This window comes from Mastigoproctus giganteus, chromosome 10, assembly GCF_048544385.1.
Source record: "Mastigoproctus giganteus isolate SK-2022 chromosome 10, ASM4854438v1, whole genome shotgun sequence".
Lineage (NCBI taxonomy): Eukaryota > Metazoa > Arthropoda > Arachnida > Uropygi > Thelyphonidae > Mastigoproctus > Mastigoproctus giganteus.
This window is the reverse complement of record NC_143584.1, coordinates 71,776,171-71,797,218: the sequence shown is the minus strand read 5'-3', so window position 1 is coordinate 71,797,218 and position 21,048 is coordinate 71,776,171. Positions and strand designations below refer to the sequence as shown.

Genomic DNA, 21,048 nt, shown 5'->3' with positions numbered 1-21,048 from the left:
GATCCTTGATGAGTGGCTCTCGGTTGATCGAGATGATATCCTTCAGGTAGCTTACGCAGATGACCTTATTATTCTGATTTTTGGTAATTCCCACCAGGAGCTAGAGTGCAGAGCAAATGAAGTTCTAGAAGACTTGAATATCTGGTGTCAAACACATAAACTTCAAATCTTGACTAATAAAAAAAAAACAAATGTTGCTAAAGGGCTCTCTTGATGTGAATAGACCACCTGTTATTAAGTTGAATGGAGAAATAATTAGGAGTACTCGGCAGCATAAATACTTAGGAATTTATTTTGATGACCGTCTTAATTTTAATTACCATGCAAAATATGTACTTCCGAAAATAAAAGCTATGACCTATAAAATTATTAAGATTACCAGGAGTACTTTTGGTGTAAAGATATCTTCCATTAAATTATACTACTCTTGTTTATTTATACTGATTGTGTGTTATGCGGCTATGGCCTGGGGATACAGAATCAATAACTTCCTTGTTCAAAAATATCTTACTCAAGCACAAAGATTCTTTCTTCTTGCTGTAAGTAGAGCTTGTCGAACTTTCTCTACAGCTGCTTTCCAGGTCCTCAGTCATAGACTGCCAATCCAATATGAACTAATGTTACACTATCTTTTATATTGTAAAAGAAAAAACATTTCTGCGGGTAAATGGTATAACATATAATACTGACTTGTAAGAAAACGTAGACATTAAAAGAATGAGAAATGAATGTTGTAGAGTGTGGCAAAATACCTAGTCTACCTCTACCTTGTGTAGGGAGACCTTTAAGTTTTTTCCTGAGGTTGTTGATTATGACAAGAAAATGGACTGGTTCAATCCTGGCTTATACGTTACGTTTTTATATACCGGTCATGGCAGTCTTAACTTTAAATTGTAACAGGCTGTAATTGGTAGCAGCCAATAATTGTGAAACCAGTGATTAGTGTGCAAATATTGTAGCAGTGTCAGTCAGATCTGCCACCATCACTGATGGGTTAATACCCCCCCCCCCAGGTTAAAGCATAACCTGGAATTATAATATAATTCCACTGTAAATTGCACTTGGTGTTTATTTGATGATAACCTAGAGTTTTAATCATTAGCACCTGTGTTGTAGCACTTTATCTCCTGCTTTTTTCATTTTTATTCCTTCAGCAAAGCATACCTTCATGAAATTCATTGTTTTTTCATATAGAAATAATCTTTCTGTTGATATTACTCTAGTGTTTTTTGTTTATTGCACTGTTTCTAACAAAAACTGGAAATGTATTGCAGTTTAAAATTTAGCAATATATTCTTAACTTTGCATTATCAAGAGGGGACTTGTCAGGTCCTTTTCAGGCAAAAAGGATCTTTACACAAAAATTGTTGCTCTAAGAATAATGACAAACTTTCTCTGCTTTCCTTGTGGCATACCAAAAATTGAATATGTGTATTCATACGGATAATACACATATCCAGTTTTTGTTTCTTTTTTTTAGATTTTGTCTCTGACAGCTAGTTCTATAAACATAGTTCGTTCTCTGTGTGTGTGGTTTTTTTTTTTTTTTTTTTTTTTTTTTTTAAATATTTTTTTACAAAATACAGTATATAAGCAGAAATGTGTTCATTTTATGCATCTTTATAAATTTTAAAGCCGTAATTGTAATATCAACTTGAAAATGAAAGGGACCAAATACTTTAATGTTTAATTTTTTTGTTTATAACTTTTTTTTTTTTTGAGCAGAATTAATAACCTTGTTTTTTTTTCATGGAAAATTAATTGTAACAATGAGTCCTCTTAATTTTCAAATTTTTTATTAAAAAAAATTTTGAAATTATTATAATTAATGCAATCCTCTGTCAAAATATCAAGCAGCATTGGTGTACTACAAGCAGAATTTTAAAAAATAAATAAATAAAAAATTTTCCAGAAATAAAAAAAAAAAAAAAAATTGGAAGCTTGTTTCAGTACTGCATGGCAGTATTTGTTATGATTTGGAATGGAACCACTTCTTGGTTAGTTATACTATCTGTTAATAATGGTATACCAATTAAAATAAAAAGTTACACTACTTTTGCTATGTTACTGATTAATTTTTTCAAACTTCCTATCCTAGTCTGTTGCCAAACAAGAAAAGCACAGTTGCAAAGTATCCTAGTAAAGCCTTTTGTGGCACATACGCAAAAGATGGTGATATTCTTATGACTGCTTGCCAAGGTAAGAGGTTTTGAATATTTCAGAAAGAAGGCAAATATATTAAAAGTTCATGCATAATCATTACATAAATTGAATGAAATAGAATTTTGAGATAAAAATTAGTCATTTGGATTAGTGGGTAGCATCATTTAACTGTACACATAGACATGAAAGGCAATTTTCAGTGACTCTGTACAGTAGAGGTGGGTAGTGTGAATAAATTCAAGTAGAACTTAGATAAACTGGTGAAATGGAAAGTGTTTTTTGAAGTTTTTTTTTTTTTTTTTGGCTAATGCTCTATAACTTTGCTTTCTTGCATCACTTACTAATAATGATATTATCTTAGCATCTTCCTCTTTATACTATATTTTCTTAATGGTATGTATGCATTTGGCTTCTGTGACCATAGCTTTAAGTGTATACCATAATTCAAATCTATTTGCACTGTATGCTTTCCTCCTAGTTGATAGAGGCATATTAGTATTAGTAATGTCCGCATGGTGCAAGAAAACCTATGGCTTATGCTGCACCAGCCAAAAAAAAAAATAAAAGAAACCAAATAAAAGAATTATAAAAAAAAAACTAATAATTAATAAAAAAAAAAGGAAATTAAACCTATCATCCTATGCATTTCCCTCACCTAAAGGTACTATCCAGATGACCTTTGAATTTCCCCAAACTGTCAGCCTCTACCACCCATGTGGGCAACTTATTCCAGTAATTTATAACTCACTGGCTAAAATAAAACTCCCTGCAGTCCAATCTAAACATCCCCCCCCCCCGTAATTTGAATTTATGTCCCTTAATTCTAGCATCATTTATAATCTTGAAAATTTCATCCTCATTCATTTTACTGATGCCTCTCAGAGCCTTAAAACACCTTAATCAAATCTCTAAAGTGTCTAGTTTCCAAATTCTGCAACCCACATATTCGAAGTCTTTCTTCATAAGGACTCCCTTTTGCAGATCTCACCAGGCGAGTTACTTGTCTTTGCACCCTTTCAAGAAGCTCGATGTCTTTCTTTAAGTGCAGTCTCCATACTTGAACAGAGTATTCCAAATGTGTTTTAACAAAAGCCTTATATAATGGGATTATCACGTCCCTGTCTCTACTTGCAAAAGTTCGATAGATCATCGATAGGGCACCATGGGCCTTCCTTGCAACCTGTTTATAATGCTTAGAGAATTTCATGTCTGACCGTATAATAACACCCAAGTCCCTTTCTTCCAGTACTGGGTTTAGTTGAACTCCACCAATTGAATAAGTTATTTTGGAATTACTGTGACATGCCCTTAAGTTATTTGAACTTGTTTCCTTAGGATTTGATATTTCAAATGAAACCTTCCCTTTCTTTTGAAATATCGAAACCCATGGAATATGTTGCCGGTGTCATTTGTTGTGGCAATAAACAGGAACTCTTGAGATTTGTGCAAGTGTTCTGATCCATACAGCAGATAAGTGAGTTTCCCCCCCCCCTCACTACCTGTTTCTCTGAACCCTTAAGGTATCTCCAATGATATTAGCCAAGATCCTTCAACTACCTTTGTTTAAATGTATACTGTCTCTACAAAATAGAGTCCTACTTCCCACAAGTGCAGACCATGCTGATAAAATCTGCCCCACCCTCCCTCAAAAATCCTTGTACAGTCCCTCAAGTCTTGAATTAATCCACAAGGCTTTCAGCATGTAGCCCCTCCTATCATGCCTTGAACAGAATTGCAGGATTTTTTCAGCATGGTTTTGTGCTTATCCTACAAATTAGTGGCTCATGTGTGCTTAATATCATTAGTCCCAGCATCAGACATACTACTGGTTCTAGTCCATCTAACTGTATATCATTGTCATTTGTTAGGGAAACAGTTGGGTTTTTTTTTTTTTTTTTGTAGTGACTTGACTATTTTGCTCTGGAATCTGAATGAAGTGGTGGGCATCATCACCTGGCAGGTTACTAGATATGAGGAGCATTCTAAAAGTTTTGTGAAACATATAGTTCCTATAATCCTAGACACACGAAATTCAGATGGCATGTTAAGACTTAAATGTAGTCTTAACATGCCATCTACCCACAGTTATGCAATTTTCCCATCTGTTTCAACTTGAAAATCCTTTCCTTGTAGAAGTCTGTATTTTGCTCGTCAAAATACAGTTTGTGCCACTGTCCAACATATGGGACAGAAATAAAGTATTTTTTGATATTACTATTGTTGGTTGATGTAGTACTTTGTATACTATCCTTAGCCTGAACCCTAATTCAGTTTATTGTGGCAAGGGGATAACCCCTGTTTAAGAACCTACTAGTTAATATTTGTATTTCTGAGCCCAAAGTAGACTCTGTCGTTGAATATTTATAGGCATTTAGAAATGAATTAAAGATAATCGATCTTTTGTAGGTGAATGGGTGATAGCTATTATAATGTAGAAGCATACCTGTGTTTGTAGGTTTTCGATAGATGCTAAATTGGATTTTATTTGAGTCCCGGGTAAGCGTGAAATTTAGAAAATTTAATGACTTTGTATCTGTATCCTTGTTTTCCAATGTAAATTTGAGTCCAGAATGAATATTATTAAACAAATGTAAAATGTCTTGGATAGTACTACTATCAGTAATAACTAGAACATCGTCTAAATACCTCCAATAATATGTGATACAGGGTTGAAAAGGTGTCAAATGTATATGCTCAATCGTTGAGAGATAGATCTCTGACATTAATCTGCTCAGGCACAAACCCATTGGTAATCCAAAAATTTGTTTGTACACCTTGTCTCGAAAGGTGATATAGTTGGCCTCAACTAACAGTTTAATTAAGTGAAAAATTTCCTTAATAGGTATAATTAATCGGTATAGAGTTATTATTTAACATATCCCAAATAATATCTAATGTGTATTCAACGTTTACATTCGTATATAACGAGGTAACATCTAGTAAGAATAAATTGTCATTGTCGCCAAGTTGTCACAGTCTTTAAGATTATTAAATAATGTATCGTAGTTCTTAATCCCAAATTGTTTTACCTGTCTAAAGGGTTTTATAATGCTATATAAAAATGTGTGGCTAAGGTTGAAAATGCCGAGTTCCTATAGGAAACAATAGGTCGAATAGGAAATAGTCTTGTGTAATTTTACCTGACCGAAAAGTGCAGGAATATTTTATGTTCTGGCCTTCAATTCCTTTAACTGAGCCATAGTAATGTAGTCATTTTTTCGATACGTGGTTTACGTTTTATTGTATTGATTAACCAAATTGGTTAACAGTGCCGGGTCTACTTCAAGATAAGTGGAGGTATCTGAAACAACTGAATCTAACTTATTAATATAATCAGATTTATCTAGTATTACCACTGTATCTCCTTTATCTGCCCTCTGTATAATAATGTCTTTATTTTCCCGAAGTTCTCGTAAAGCTGAACTGTCATATGTATTCAATTTCGGAAGTTGCGTTTCTTTTATGTTATTCACTACTTGGTTAACTTGTTGAATAATAAATCTTTTTGTGGAACATTACAAAGTCCAAATTCAATATCAATTATGCATTGTTTTTTTAAGTAGTTTTTTGAGGTGGTAAATTATAATTTGGATAAAAGTGAAATCTGGTCCTGCAATAGCGTACACGAGGAAAGATTTGTAACCTCTTGATATGTCGATTTGTTGGCTACTGGGTGAGGGGGTGTTCGTGAACTAGCTGACGTATTCTGTTTTAATGTTGTGTGTCTTTTTTTTGGGGGGGGGGGGGTTGTCACCCAACTCGTATGTACTTGGTCGCAAGCCCATGACAATGTGTTAGAATTCGCATGAAAGTGTCTTGATCTTTCCGATAATGTTTGCAATTTATTAACGTGTCTTTTTTTTTTTTATTTCTGAGGCCTGTGCTTCCCGTTGCAAATCTATGGAGGTCTTCAATATAGACCAGTCGTTCAGATGTAGATAATTTTTTAATTTATTGTGAAGCTTCCTAACCTGGAAAAGGTATTTTTGTTTATTCGAATATCGAGATTTTAAGGCAAGTTTAACGATATTACAGGATGTGGCCAGTGTTAGTTGTTTTATGCCTGAATTTTTTTTATTTAAATTAACCCTGGCAAACTTCGGAACGATGTAGTTTTGAAGGCAATATTTTAGAAAGGAAATATGGTAACTTTGGGCCAAGTATCTTAGTGTTGATTTAATGTAATTTTGCACCAAGCCATTCAAAAATTCCCCCATAATTGTATGTATTGAAAGATTACACCTGGAGATACAGGAAATGAATAAAATAGTCAATAAGAGTTTAAAAAATGAATTAGATATTATGAATCAGAGCTGTAATGCTCAATATGTTCTACGTTGTTAATATTTGTAAAGTAATAAGAGGAGTTTACCTCAATATAGTACTTAGAACACTTCCGTATGATACTCTCCGGAAATTAAAACGAAAAAATCGAAAAACTTACATTAGAGTAAAAAATAATTAAAAACCAATTTAACACAATTAAAGTCAATTTAACGCAATTAAAAAGAATCTAACGAAAATATTTAAAACGATTTTCCTTCCTGAAGCTGACAACGCATTTCAACCATATGTCGTGATCACAGGAATGAAAATTACCGAATAAGGTTGAAAATGAAACTTAAATAGTGATTATTTGTCTTTGTGCATGTGCGTACATCGGCGATCAAAAATGGCCGAACATTAACAGAATTCTTGTGTAATTTAATTTCTACTGTTTCTACAATTAATAGTTGCATATAATAACGTTGGACATTAAGTATTTTGGCCTCGCTAAATAAAAAAGTATGTTTTTCGTTAATGGCATGAAAGGCTAATTCTGACGCTGCTGAACCAGAAGCACGAACTGAGGCTTCATATTGATTTACACGAATATTCAGAGAAAAATGCGTTGAACCTTGGTAAGACGAGTCGCAATCACCGCAAGAAATGTTGTATATCAGGTCATTAATGTGTGTTTGCGATTGTTCAGTGTAGTGTGTAATTTTCGTATTGGGCTGTCCACAATTTTAAATTCGGTATCTTTAAAGAATCTGTTAAGCTGTTTGTGCCCCTGTTCAACATTGGTAATCCAAAAAAATTTTGGATTACCAATTTTTCTACCTATTAAGAAAATTTTACACTTAATTAAAACTGTTAGTTGAGGCCAACTATATCACCTTTCGAGACAAGGTGTACAAACAAATTTTTGGTTTGAGCCTGAGCAGCTTAATGTCAGAGATCTATCTCTTGATGATTGAGCATATACATTTGACTCCTTTTCGACCCTGTATCACATACTATGGCAGGTATTTAGACGATGTTCTAGTTATTACTGATAGTAGTACTATCCAAGACATTTTACATTTGTTTAATAATATTCATTCTACACTCAAATTTACATTGGAATGGCAGGATATGGATACAAAGTCATTAAACTTTCTAAATTTCACGCTTAATCAGGACTCAAATAAAATCCAATTTAGCATCTATCAAAAACCTACAAACATTGGTATGTTTCTACATTATAATAGCTATCACCCATTCTCCTACAAAAGATTGATTATCTTTAATCAATTTCTAAATGCCTATAAATATTCAATGACAGAATCTGCTTTGGGCTCAGAAATACAAATATTAACTAGCAGGTTCTTAAACGGGGTTATTCCCTTGCCACAATAAACCAAATTAGGGTACAGGCTAAGGATAGGATACAAAATACTACACCAACCAACAATAGTAATATCAAAAAATACTTTTATTTCTGTCCCATACGTTGAACAGTGGCACAAACTGCTTAATAGATTCTTTAAAGATACCGAATTTAAAATTGTGGCCAGGTCAATATGGAAATTACACACTATACTGAACAATCACTTGGTTCTTTCCGCATTAAAATGCAACACAAATTAATGACCTGGTATGCAACATTTCTTGAGGTGATTGCGACTCGTCTTACCAAGGTTCGACGCGTTTTTCTCTGAATATTCGTGTAAATCACCGTGAAGCCTCAGTTAGTGCTTCTCGTTCAGCAGCGTCAGAATTAGCCATTCATGCCATTAACAAAAAACATACTTTTTTATATAGTGAGGCCAAAATACTTGATGTCGAGCGTAATTACATGAGAATTCTGTTAATGTTCGTCGGCCATATTTGATCTCCGATGCGTGGACATTTTACGTGCATGCGTGAAGACAAATAATCACTATTTAAGTTTCGTGTTCAACCCATTCGGTAATTTTGATTGCTGTGATCACGACATATGGTAGAAAAGCGTTGTCAGCTTCAGGAAGGAAAATCGTTTTGAATATTTTCGTTATATTGTTTTTGATATTTTTGATTGTGTTAGATTGATTTTAATTGTGTTAAATTGGTTTTTAATTATTTTTTACTCTAATGTAAATTTTTCGATTTTTTTTCGTTTTAATTTCTAGAGAGTATCATATGGAAGTGTTCTACGTACTATATTGAGGTAAACTCCTCTTATTATTTTACAAATATTAATATCAACATAGAATGTATTGAGCATTACAGCTCTGATTCATGCTATGTACACATAGCATGAATCAGAGCTGTAATGTATATAATACGTATAATAAAGTTTAATTGATAAATTAAACATACAGTAAAATATTACCAATATTAAATACGGTAATAATAAAGTATAGCAGACTCAGTTTAACTGGATTGGATTAACCGGGACACGTCAAGACTCCAAATTAAAAAAAAAACCAGAAATCATAAAATTCAAGTAATAACTAGAACAGATAATTTGCAAGTCGTAAATAAGCGAAAAGAAACAGCGTTATAAGACGTCATTGGGAGATTAGTGTACCTATTATCCTTCATCCCCCACTGCTGAGACCAATATTTAGTTTGATTTAGTGCATTGCGTCGATTGTTGTGTTCTGTCACACCTCAAAAGGACACATTTCGGTAATTTGTTATTTATGTCAGGGATGTCGTTTTTTTTTTTTTTTTATGGTAACTTTTTATTTCCTTTTTTTTTTTTTTATAGTAACTTTTTATTTCCTTTTTTTTTTTTAAATCGCGAAAATGATGGTCAAACCCAAGTTGTGCTTTCAAATTAAACAAAAAACTTGAAATTATTCAAAAGTTTGAAAACGGTCCATCTGTTAAATCTCTAAAGAACCACTATAATGTTGATGAATAAACCATATGCGACATTGTAAAAAATAAAGGGAAGCTATTCGATTTGCAATTGACATTGTAAAAAATGAAGGGAAAGATCGTATTGGACACGTGAGTAGAGTGTGTTAAGTTTTTTTTTTTTTTTTTTTACTTGGTTAACCGTTGAGCATCACTGATCTTGGTTAACCGTGGGCACAGCTGTATATCATTAACAAGTCTCCATGACCTGCCCTGGCAGCCCATCAGCACTGCTCAGCGAACTTCATATTTGACTGCACAACTACCCCCAGTTCTTTTTTACTTCCCACTTCCCTGAGTGTGGTACTACACAGTTTGTACATTTCTCTTCGGTTATTGCTACCCATATGCAATACTTTGCATTTGTCAATGTTAAACTTTAGTAGCCACTGCTCAGCCCATTTGCCCAACTTATCTAGATCCAGTTGGAGTAGCATACTGTCATTAACAACACTGCAACCTTTGTATCATCTGCACACTTGGACATTAAACCTGATATACATTGATAAATAAACAATATCATTGATAAAACAACAATGGGTCCAACACCGAACCCTGGGGAACTCCACGAAGAGCAGTGTCCATTGATTACCGCTCTCTGTCGTCTCCCACTCAACCATCCCTTTATCCATTGTAGCAGCTTACCCCTTAATGCCATACCTCTCCAATTTGTGGCGCCTCCGCAGCCAGGTGGGAAGGAGCAGCAGTGCATAGCACATGCTTCTTGATTAGACCGGGGTTCGAGCCCGTCACCACCAAATATGGAGGATGCGGAAAGGTCAGGGAATGACCACCGCATATCCCGGAGCAATATGGCCTTAGTTGCTAATGCTCCTAAAAAAAACCAAATAACTAAAAAAAAAAAAAAACCAATCTCCAATTTGTACAGCATTTTCCATGTGCAACAGTATCAAAAGCTTTCCTGAAATCCAAGTATATGATATAGAAATTATTTTTGACATTCAGTTCCTTTATGACCACATCATAGTATCCCATCAAATTGGTCAGACAAAACCTCCCTTTAACAAACCCATACTGTGTCTTAACTATTACTGCAGACTTGTCTAGATGATCCTGCAATGCTTCTTTAACCAGTGATTCCATTATTTTCCCTGGAACACAAGTTAATCTATAGTTACTTGAGTCACATTGTGAATCCCCTTTGTGAATTGGTGATACATTTGCACACCTCCAATCCATGGGGACCTCCCCTGAGTCCAAGGAAGCTCTCATAATTATTATTATTATTATTATTATTAGCTATATGGTGCAAGGAAGCTTGAGGCTTATGCTGCACCAGCCAAAAAATAAATAAATAAATTCCCAAGTTACTCAGAGAGAGAGAGAGAGAGAGAGAGAGAGAGAGAGAGAGAGAGAGAGAGAGAGAGAGAGAGAAGAAAGGAATCACCAAATGTGATTCCCTTCTTCACCAGATGTGTGTGGCAAGCCCACACTCACCAGATGTGAGCCCCTGGGGTTTGTGGCTAAGGGTTTGCTTACTTCCTTTGCTGCCTCCTTTAATATAACTGAATAGATCCCGGCCACCCCAGGTGCCTTTTTTATGTTGAACTTCAACAATTTCTACTCCACTTTGCTCTCAGTTATTACAAAATCACTTAGCTCCCTGTTAATTTGATAAACGTCTGGTACTCCCCTCATTGAATAACTCCTCATGTGCGAATGTAGATGCAAAATACTCATTCAATTTTGTTACCTTAGCATGATCATCAATAGTCAAGCTATCTATGTTAAGTGGTCCAATCTGATTCATCCCTTTCCTTCTAGAGCTTGCATAAGTAATGAGCATTGCACCAGTAGGTTGGTGTATTTAATAAACTGGCCACTGAATGTTCAGATATTTAATTCTTCACAAAGCTTTACATGTGGTTCATCCATCTGAAATTTTAAATTGAATCCTTTAGTTTGGAGATTATCTTTCGATGTGGAAATAATAAAAGCAATTGAATGTAACAACATATTATTGTTTTTGCTTTGTACAAAACACTATAAAAATTCACTTTGAAAATTAACATATTTTCAAAGTGAATAAAAGCTTATTTGTTAATAAAAGCAAATTTGTCAACCAATTGTTTTTTAAAACACGACTTAAAACTCATTTCAGATCCTGTTGCAGTAGCATGTCCTGTTATTTGTCATAAGTAATGAGTAACCATCCTACCAACCTTTCTATCATAAGCAAACTTTTGCACTACTTGCTATTATTTTTTTAATTTAATTTTATTATTTTTTTTTTTCATGTAAACCTCAAATGTGAAAAGTATCAACACCTGTAGTGCTTAGTACCATGTATGGGTTGATGGGGGAGGGAGGAGATGCCAGAAACTTTGCTCTAGAGACTAAACATGGGTTTCACTACTTCAAGCCTCCAATATGCAAAGTGGTGGTATTGCACCAGTAGGTTGGTGTATTTAATAAACTTGTCATTGAATGTGCAGATATTTAATTCTTCACAAAGCTTTACATGTGGTTAATTCATCTGAAATTTTTAATTGAATCCTTTAGTTAGGAGATTATCTACCATGTGGAAATAATAAAAGCAATTGAATGTAACAACATATATTATTGTTTTTGTTTGTACAAAACACTATAAAAATTCACTTTGAAAGGTGACTACTTAATTTTTAAAGATATCTACTTATTTGTCAACTAATTGTTTTTTAAAACACATCTTAAAACTCATTTCAGATTATAATATTCGCTTATATGATACAAGTAATGGGTTCTTGAGGCTTATTAAAACAGTTCAAGCACGTGATGTTGGATGGAGTATATTAGATACTGCAGTGAGGTAAGCTTTATGTGTGCTATATTAGTTTGGCTATATTATAATTTAGAACCTGTTGAAATAGATGAATAATTTTATTTATGGAAGAAATTGCTTGATACATGCAATTTGTTACATTATGAAATTATCTTAAGCTTTCAAAAACTGTAACAATGTATTCTGTATTCACAAGAGTTAGTTATTAACAAGACAGTAGGCTTCAAAAAATGCTCTTTATGGCCTGTTTTTTGTTTAAACTTCTGAGCTGTATATAATTGTCCTTTAACATATTTCCCTCTTTTATTAGTACTTACTGATGAAATTATTCAATATCAGTACTCTGTAAAACATAATCTTCCTTTTCAATACACTTGGCCATTCAGTTCATTTGCCAGGAGAAAAGAGTTGATTGCTCAAATATGTTGTCCTTGTGTACTCAATGCAGTCCTCTCTATCAAAATTAACATTAGCAGAGATTAATGATTTAAGAAAGCAAGCTTTCTTGCAAATACAGCATCAGCCAAATAAAAAATAATAATAAAAAAAAAAAAAAAATTCCCATCCACCCATCCCAAATGCTTGTCTAGTTCTGCCTTGAATTTATTTATTTAAACTATCAACCACCCACTGGCTAGAGGCAAATTTCTGCACATCTGTTCTACAACTGTCTTTCCTCAATTTGAATCTGTGCCCCCCTCAGGTTCGTAATCTGAGCAAGAGGAAGAATCCCATAAGCATTGAGCTTTCTCAAACCAGTCAAGGCTTTGTACACCTCAATCAGATCAACTTGCAGGTGCCTAGTCTCTAGATGCTGCAATCTGCAAAACTTAAGCCTTTCTTGCTAGGAGCAACTCTTTGTTACACTCACCAATCTCGTTGCACTTATCTGTATTCGTTCCAGCACCTCTACAACTTTCCTAAAATGAGGTCTCCAGACTTGTATGCAATACTTAAGGTGTGGCCTGACCATTACTTTATACAAGGGAATAATCACCTGCTTATCCAAACTAGAAAAATTACTATATATCATTGATAAAACCCCATGAGCTACTCTTGCAACCTGTATGCACTGCTCAGAAAACTTCATATCTGACTGTACAATTATTCCCAGATCTTTTCGTTCTTTGTTCCCACATTGAATAACAATCAATTGCTGATCACTATCTACAGCACTCAAAATTATAGTGAGGGTAAATCTTGCATAAAAAGGCTGAAAACTTGTATGCCTTGTATAGAGGCTTTCTGGAGGCAGAAAAGACAACTTTAGGCTATATCTTTTGTATTTCTTGTAGGTGATGAGGTGAATTATAATTATTTCAAGCTTGAGCCTTGCCACATATGCTACTCAGATAAAGTAACATGTTTACTGTCATATTTGATCTTCAAGTTCAAGTAGAACCAGACATCCTTGGTATTCTTCTTTTGTTTTTTTACTGTCTCCCAGGAAAATTCAAACATGATTCTGGATCCAAATTCTTGGCCATCAGGTACAGTTCTCAGCCCATAAACCAAAAGATCATCTGTATGACAGAAATAATCAAACATTCAGGTGTATAAGACCTTGAATGGTTTAAGCAATCTCAGTGCCGATGGGATGCTCCTCTTGCTCAGATTACTCACCTGAAGGGACATAAATTGAACTAATTAAGTTGAGGAAAGACAATTGTAGAATAGATGTGCAGAAATTTGCCTTTAGGCTGCAGGTGGTTGATAGTTGGAACAAACTTCCATTTGTCGTAATGGAGGTCAACAGCTTAAATCAGTTCAAGGCAGAACTAGACAAGCATTTGAGCTGAATGGACGGATAAAATGGAAAGGTGTGTGTGTGTGTGTGTTTGTGTGTGTTTGTTTGTTTTTTGGCTGATGCTATATAAGCTTGGTTTCTTGCATCATATGCCTCTACTAATGCTAATGTTATACATGCATCAATAGCAATTGATTTGTAGTGCACAAGAATTACTTATTATGAGACCGAAACTCCACTGCTTGTGTGATCAACAAAATGTTTACTCTTCAGTCTGTCCTAGAATGGGAATTTGACTTCTTCAGCCTTCTTGACTTCTTAACTTGAATCAAGGATGACAAATTTCTTTTCTTCTTTACTCCTTAGGCTATAATTTCATTGGAAAAGGAAGAACTAATATAAGAGGAAGTGACAATCCTGTATTAAAAAAAAGCAATTAAAAATGCAAGCCAGTGACTCCAAACACTGAGGCAATTTAAGCTACCCTCACTAAAGATAATATTTATTTAAAGGTAATAATTTAAAGATAATTCTTCCTCTTGCACAGATTACTCACCTGAGGGTGAGTAATCTGAACTTCTAGCATGAGTGGAAATTAACTTAATTCCAGTGATAGTAATCATATAGTAATAGTGGCATGTGATGCAAGAAAGCAAGCGTATGAGCTTATGTAGCATCAGCCAAAAAAAAAAAAAAAAAGGAAAAATTCACACAACCATTCCCTCTAAATGTTTGTCCAGTTCTTCCTTGAAGTTATTTAACCCATCAACTTCCACGACAGATGGAAGTTTTTTCCAGCAATTAACCACCCACTGGCTAAAGGCAAATTTCCGAACATCTATTCTACAACTGTCTTTCCTCAACTTGAATTTATCCCCCCCTTAGGTTTGTAATCTGATCAAGTGGAAGAATCCAATCAGAATTCAGTGTGCTTAACCCATTCAAGGCCATATGCACCTCAATGAGATCACCTCACAGGTGCCTAGTCTCCAGCCGCTGCAATTTGCAGAACTTAAGCCTCTCTTGGTAAAAGGATCCTTTCATTCCCCTCACTGCCCTTCTCTGTGTACACTCAAGCAAATCTACACCACGTTGTCGTTGACTATGTGTTGTTGTTGGTGAGCATTAGCAAGGGCACATGATGCAAGAAAGCAAGCTTATATAGCATCGGCCAAAAAAGAAAAAAAAAAAAACACACACACATATCCTTCTCATTTCACCCATCCACTCACTCCAAATGTTTGTATAGTTCTGCCTTGAATCTGTTTAAGCTATCAACTTCTGCAACAACAAATGGAAGTTTGTAGAAGTTGATCAACCAGCAATCAACCACCTACTGGCTAAAGGCAAACTTTTGCACATTTATCCTACAACTGCCTTTCCTCAATTTGAATTTATGCCCTCTCAGGTGATTATTCTGAGCAAGAGGAACAATCCCATCAGCATTGAGCATGCTCAGTGCTGGTGGGTGATACATACAGTAGTAGCAAATCACTTTAATATGCCTCTTCCCTCAATTTAAAGATGCAAAAAAAAAAAAGTTAAATGCAGCAAATGGAGGCTCTATGCCTCTTGCTACTTGGAATGCTGCTGATGATAAAGAAGCAGCAATTTTACCTTGTTTGTTATAATATTGTAGAAATAATGCTAGCTGATAAGTTATCCAAATTTCATTCTGGATAACTTATCAGAATGAAATTTGATTATGAGTCTGTTACCTGTGAATTTTCTCTAGAGGAGAGATTCTACACATTCTAATATGATAACCTTGATGATGTGCCACTCATTAAGATCTTGAGGCATTATTTTGTGATTTTAATCTACCCTTCTCCAATAGCTGTGTTTCACAACAGAAAGATAAGTATTTGTCATCAGAATTAACAGCTCCACTTCATTATCGTGAGGTGAGGGTGTGCTGTGAGGAGGAGGAGTATTTCCTCACTGCTTTTCACTGCTGCCTTGGGGCATTCACTGACAGAACATAAAAATTTTATAGTATATGCTGATTACATCATTTTTTTATAACTTCTAATGAAAATGGGCATATACACTATGCTGATTGCCCTTTGAAGAAGAGGTTACAGTGGTTCACCTAAAGTTGCTTATGTTTTCTTTATTAAGTGGGTGTCTGTAATCATCTGTTGGATAGGGTATGGTGGGATGGGGGGTTTCCTTGTTTCTGACCGCAATTATATCATTCCTTAAGTAAGAGACCAGCCTCTTTGCTTGCCTGAGCAAGTATGGATCACTCGGGTATTTTATTTGGTAGGGTGACTTTTTAATTTTTATTTGAATGAAGGTGGTAGGCATTCACCGACAACACACAAAGATTTTATAGTGTGTGCTGGCACTTCAGGATTGGCCCTTAAAATTTGCAACAATTCCTTTAACATGAATTATTTTATTATGCTGCTTTAAATTTACATTTTAGTTTTTCTTTGTTTCATATTTGTGTTTGACAGACTTGTACACATAATACATAAATAAAGTTATGGTGTTAGAACACTTAATTCTGTGCTTATGATTTTGCTTTCAAGCAGCTGACTAGATCATAATGTTTACAAGTGATTGACAATGTGGTAACAGTGATGGTATTCTAAATCAGTGGCATCTCCATAGTTGTGAAAAATGACACAAACACACACACTTATGCCAACTTATGTAACTAGAGAGAGAAAAATTGAATAAAAGATAAGAAAGTGGCAAACTGGTAAGAAAGCTAGTGAGGTGATTTTTTTTTCTATTAGAATCTACAATAAGTGTTATGTAAAGAATAAGTTCCAATTGGGTACTAAACATTGTCTACAAAAGCTGATATGCTTGCTATTCTTCCTGATTGCATTTGTAGAGGCAAATGATGCAAGAAAGCAAGCTTATATAGCATCAGCCAAAAAAAACCCTTCCCGTTTCACCAATCCATTCACTCCAAATTTTTCTCTAGTTCTGCCTTGAACTTATTTAAGATGCTGATCTCTGCAACAACAGATGGAAGTTTGTTCCAACTATCAACCACCTGCTGGCTGAAGGCAAATTTGCACACATCTATTCTTCAATTGCCTTTCCTCAATTTGAATTTATGCCCCCTCAAGTGAGTAATCTGAGCAAGAGGAAGAATCCCATTAGAATTGAGCTTGCTCAATCCATTCAAGGTGTTATACACCTCAATTAGATCACCTCGCAGGTGCCTAGTCTCCAGAAGCTGTAATTTGCAGAACTTAAGCCTTTCTTGGTAATACCAACCCACCAATCTTGTTATTCCACTCACCAATCTTATTACCCTTCTCTGTACTTGTTCCAGCAGCTCTACATCTTTCCTAAAATGAGGCCTCCAGACCTGTATAGTACTCAAGGTGTGGCCTAACCATTTCTTTATACAAAGGGACAATCACCCCCTTATCCCTGTTAGCAAAATTCCTGTATATTATTGACAAGACGCCATGAGCAGTGCAAAAAGGCTCATGAAGCCTTTTTGCACTGCTCAGAAAACTTTATATCTGACTGCATAATTACCCCAGGTCCTTTTCATTCTCCACTACCCTGAGTGTAGTATCTCCCAATTGGTACGTTACTCTGTACTTTACTTTTGTCAATGTTAAACTTCACTTGCCACCCCTCATCTGCTCAACTTTTCCAGGTCCTGTAGCAGCTGCGTACTATCATTACTGTCATTAACAACCCTGCCAACCTTCGTATCGTCTGCAGACTTATACATTAACCATGATATACCTTCATCAGTATCATAGATAAATACTGAAAACAACAGGCATCTCCGTAGCCAGGTGGGAAGGAGCAGCAGTGTGTAGCACACGCTTCTTGATTACACCGGGGTTCGAGCCCGTCACCACCAAATACAGAGGATGCGGAAAAGTCAAGGAAATGACCACTGCATATTCCCGGAGCAATATGGCCTTAGTTGCTAATGCTCCTAAAAACCAAATAACAAACAAACAAACGAAAAACAACAATTGCTTCGTGAACTAATAACATTAATTTACGAAGACAGTTGGATTGGATTGGTTTGGAGTTTATTGGCGCATCAGCAACTGAGGCTATAATGCGCCAATACGAAGACAGTGCCCATTGATTACCGCTCTCTGTCGTCTCCCACCCAACCTTCCCATTAACCTTCCCAAGTTGTTGTAGCAACTTGCCCTTAATGCCATACCACTCCAATTTTTTCAGTAGTCTTCCATGTGCAACAGTATCAAAAGCTCTCCTGAAATCCAAGTATATGATATCAGAATTATTCTTTGCATCCAGTTCCTTTGTGACCACATTGTAGTATCCAATCAAATTGGTCAGACAAGACTTCCCTTTAACAAATCCATGCTGTGTCTGAACTATAACTGCATTCTTGTCTAGATGATCCTGAAACACTTCCTTAATCAGTGACTCCATTATTTTCCCTGGAACAGAAGTTAGACTAACTGATCTGTAATTACCCCTGACACCTTTGATCTCCCTTTGTCAATTGGGGACACATTTGCACATCTCCAGTCCATGGGGACCTCCCCTAAGTTCAAGGAAGCTTTTATAATTACGGCTAAGGGTTTGCTTACTTCCTTTGCTGCCACCTTTAATATAACTGGATCCCATCCACCCCAGGTGCCTTCCTTATGTTTAACTTCAACAATTTTTCCTCCACTTTGCTCTCAGTTATTACAAAATTACTTAGCTCCCTGTTAGAGTTTGATAAACTTCTGGCACTCCTCTCATTGAATAACTCCTCATGTGTGAATGTAGATGCAAAATACTCATTCAGTTTATCATCTACCTGAGCATGATCATTAAAAGTCAAACCATCTATGTTAAATGGACCAATCTGATTCATCCCTTTCCTTCTAGAATTTACATAAGTAAAGAACTCTTTGCTGTTTTTCTCTGCATCCTTTGCCAAAGATCTCTTGTAATCTGCCTTTGCTTGCCTAACTTCCTTTGTAACTTGATTACAGACTAGCTTATATCTGCCATAGGCTTCTGTGTCAACTGATAACTTATATGCATCCCATGCATTTATCTTCTCTGATACGAGCCTCATTAATTCATCTGAGATCCATTTTGGCCTAAACCTTGAACAGTATTTCTCAGTTGGTATGAAAAGCCTAGTACCCTCCAAGATTAAATCCCTGAACGCTTCCCATTTAGAATTTGCTGTTTTTAACATCATCAGTTGATCCCAGTGTATAGAATTCAAAAACTCTCTGAGACCACTGTAGTCACCTTTACGAAAGCAAAATCCCTTCTCCTTACCCCTGATGGTAGTTAAATCTTTAAGTAAATCCCACATCAGTACAATGTGATCACTGCCACCTAGTGGTTCCTTTATCTGCAGATTCTTCATGCATGAAGAATCACTGCTGATAGTCAAGAGTATTACTTCCTCTGTTTGCCTCTCGAACATGTTGCTGTAGAAAACAGTCATCCGATAAATCCACAAAAGTCTTGCTAGTGTGTGAGTGACCAACCCACAAGTTTCATTTAATATCTGTAAAGTTAAAATCCCCCATTATAAGATATTCTTATTTACTGGGCCACTGTTATTTCTCTACACAATTGCTCATTATACTCATCAGATTCATTAGGCCTATAACACACACCTACTCTCATTTTCCCTTTCCCTGTGCTTACGTCACACCACACTGACTCAACATTGTATTGTCCACCGAAGTCAATTGGATTTCCTTAGATTTTTTGTTTCTTAACTAACAGAATAACCCTCCTCCGTTCCTGTCCTGTCTATCCTTTCTGTACTCATTGTACCAAATACCAATTCTGCACTGCATATGTCCATGTGGCACCGCTTTCCTGATGTCCCAACAATATCCACTTTTGATATCTTGACCAGCACTTCAAATTCATCAAATTTATTTACTATACTTCTAGCATTGGTGTACATGCAAGTATACATGCACGTGTTCTTACTCTTAGTTGCCTTAACACAGCCGATGTATTTGCTTGTTCCATTACAATTCCCAGTAGCTCTTGAAATCCTCAGCAACTTACTCTCTAGGCTGCTGCTCATTACAATAGAAGCAGTGCAAAAATTGATTTCACCGCTGCCTGCAGCTACTGTTAATGTTTTAGGCTGAATCCCCTCCAAGCTAGTGTTTTCCGACCCACCTAACACTGCCTCGATAGCATCAGCAAATATTCTTGCACCCTTTCTATTTAAATGTATCCCATTCCTGTAGAAGCAGTCTCTCCTGTTAGCAAGCGCAGACCACACTGAAAAAAATCCTACCACGTGAGCCTTGCACAATCTCTCCAGTGCCGAATTGATTGACAAGGCTCTCATCATATACTCTCTTCTATTGTGTCTGGGCAGAATTGCAGATACTTTCAAATTTTACCCTAACTCGCTATTTTTTTTTTAGCATTGACCTGTACTTAATAAGTAAATCTGCAGATCTCTTACTCTTGAGGTCATTAGTGCCAATATGTACAACAATATCACCTTTTGTGCCCTTAAAAGATATCTGTCCTACAACGTCATCAACTTTCACCCCTGGCAAAACATACTGTGTGGTTCTGTTCTACATATTCTTTTTGCGTAATATATTCCTTCTCTCTCTCTCTCTCTCTCTCTCTCTCTCTCCTCCCCCCCCTGACATTAGAGTCACCAACAATAACTACTTTCTGTGGGGACCAGCACATTCTGCCTTGGAGGTTGCTGCTGTGTTGCCTGATGCACAGGGGTGGGGTTTCTGCCATTGAGTTGGGCAGCTGAGAGCTTGATGGGCCCTCATATTAATTTCTTCGACGGCATCTACCCTACATCTCAAATTCTCATAGCTTCCATCAGAACACTGAGTTTGCACCTAATTTCACCTAGTTGGCGCCTAATTTCTTCACAGTCCCTGCATAATTGCTCATTATACTCATCAGATTCATTAGGCCTATAACACACACCTATTCTCATTTTCCCTTTCCCTGTGCTTACGTGACACCACACTGACACAACATTGCATTGTCCACCGAAGACACACAAAGACATCCTTCTTTGCTTAGATCATGTTCTGTTCTAGACAGGCCTGCAAGCTTTTCACATTGTCACATGTTTTTTAAGCCCTTAAAAGATATCTACTGTACAACATCATCAAATTTTACCCCTGGCAGACATATGCTGGTCCTATTCCACCTATCCTTTTTGCACAATATACAGCCAGGCCTCGCATAACGCGAGTTCGATTAACGCATTTCAATTACT

The 21,048-nt window shown here is 35.8% G+C and overlaps 1 protein-coding gene across 2 annotated transcripts in view; it reads left to right on the top strand.

Annotated features, from left to right (window-relative positions):
* LOC150079077 (DDB1- and CUL4-associated factor 11) overlaps positions 1-21,048 on the top strand; it is a 446,028-nt gene that overhangs the window by 204,345 nt on the left and 220,635 nt on the right. For both annotated transcript variants that reach the window (XM_090383756.1, XM_090383757.1), the window contains 2 exons: positions 2,099-2,199; positions 12,019-12,121. In XM_090383756.1, coding sequence (XP_090239882.1) covers positions 2,099-2,199; positions 12,019-12,121 — 204 coding nt within the window. The remainder of the gene's footprint in view (positions 1-2,098; positions 2,200-12,018; positions 12,122-21,048) is intronic.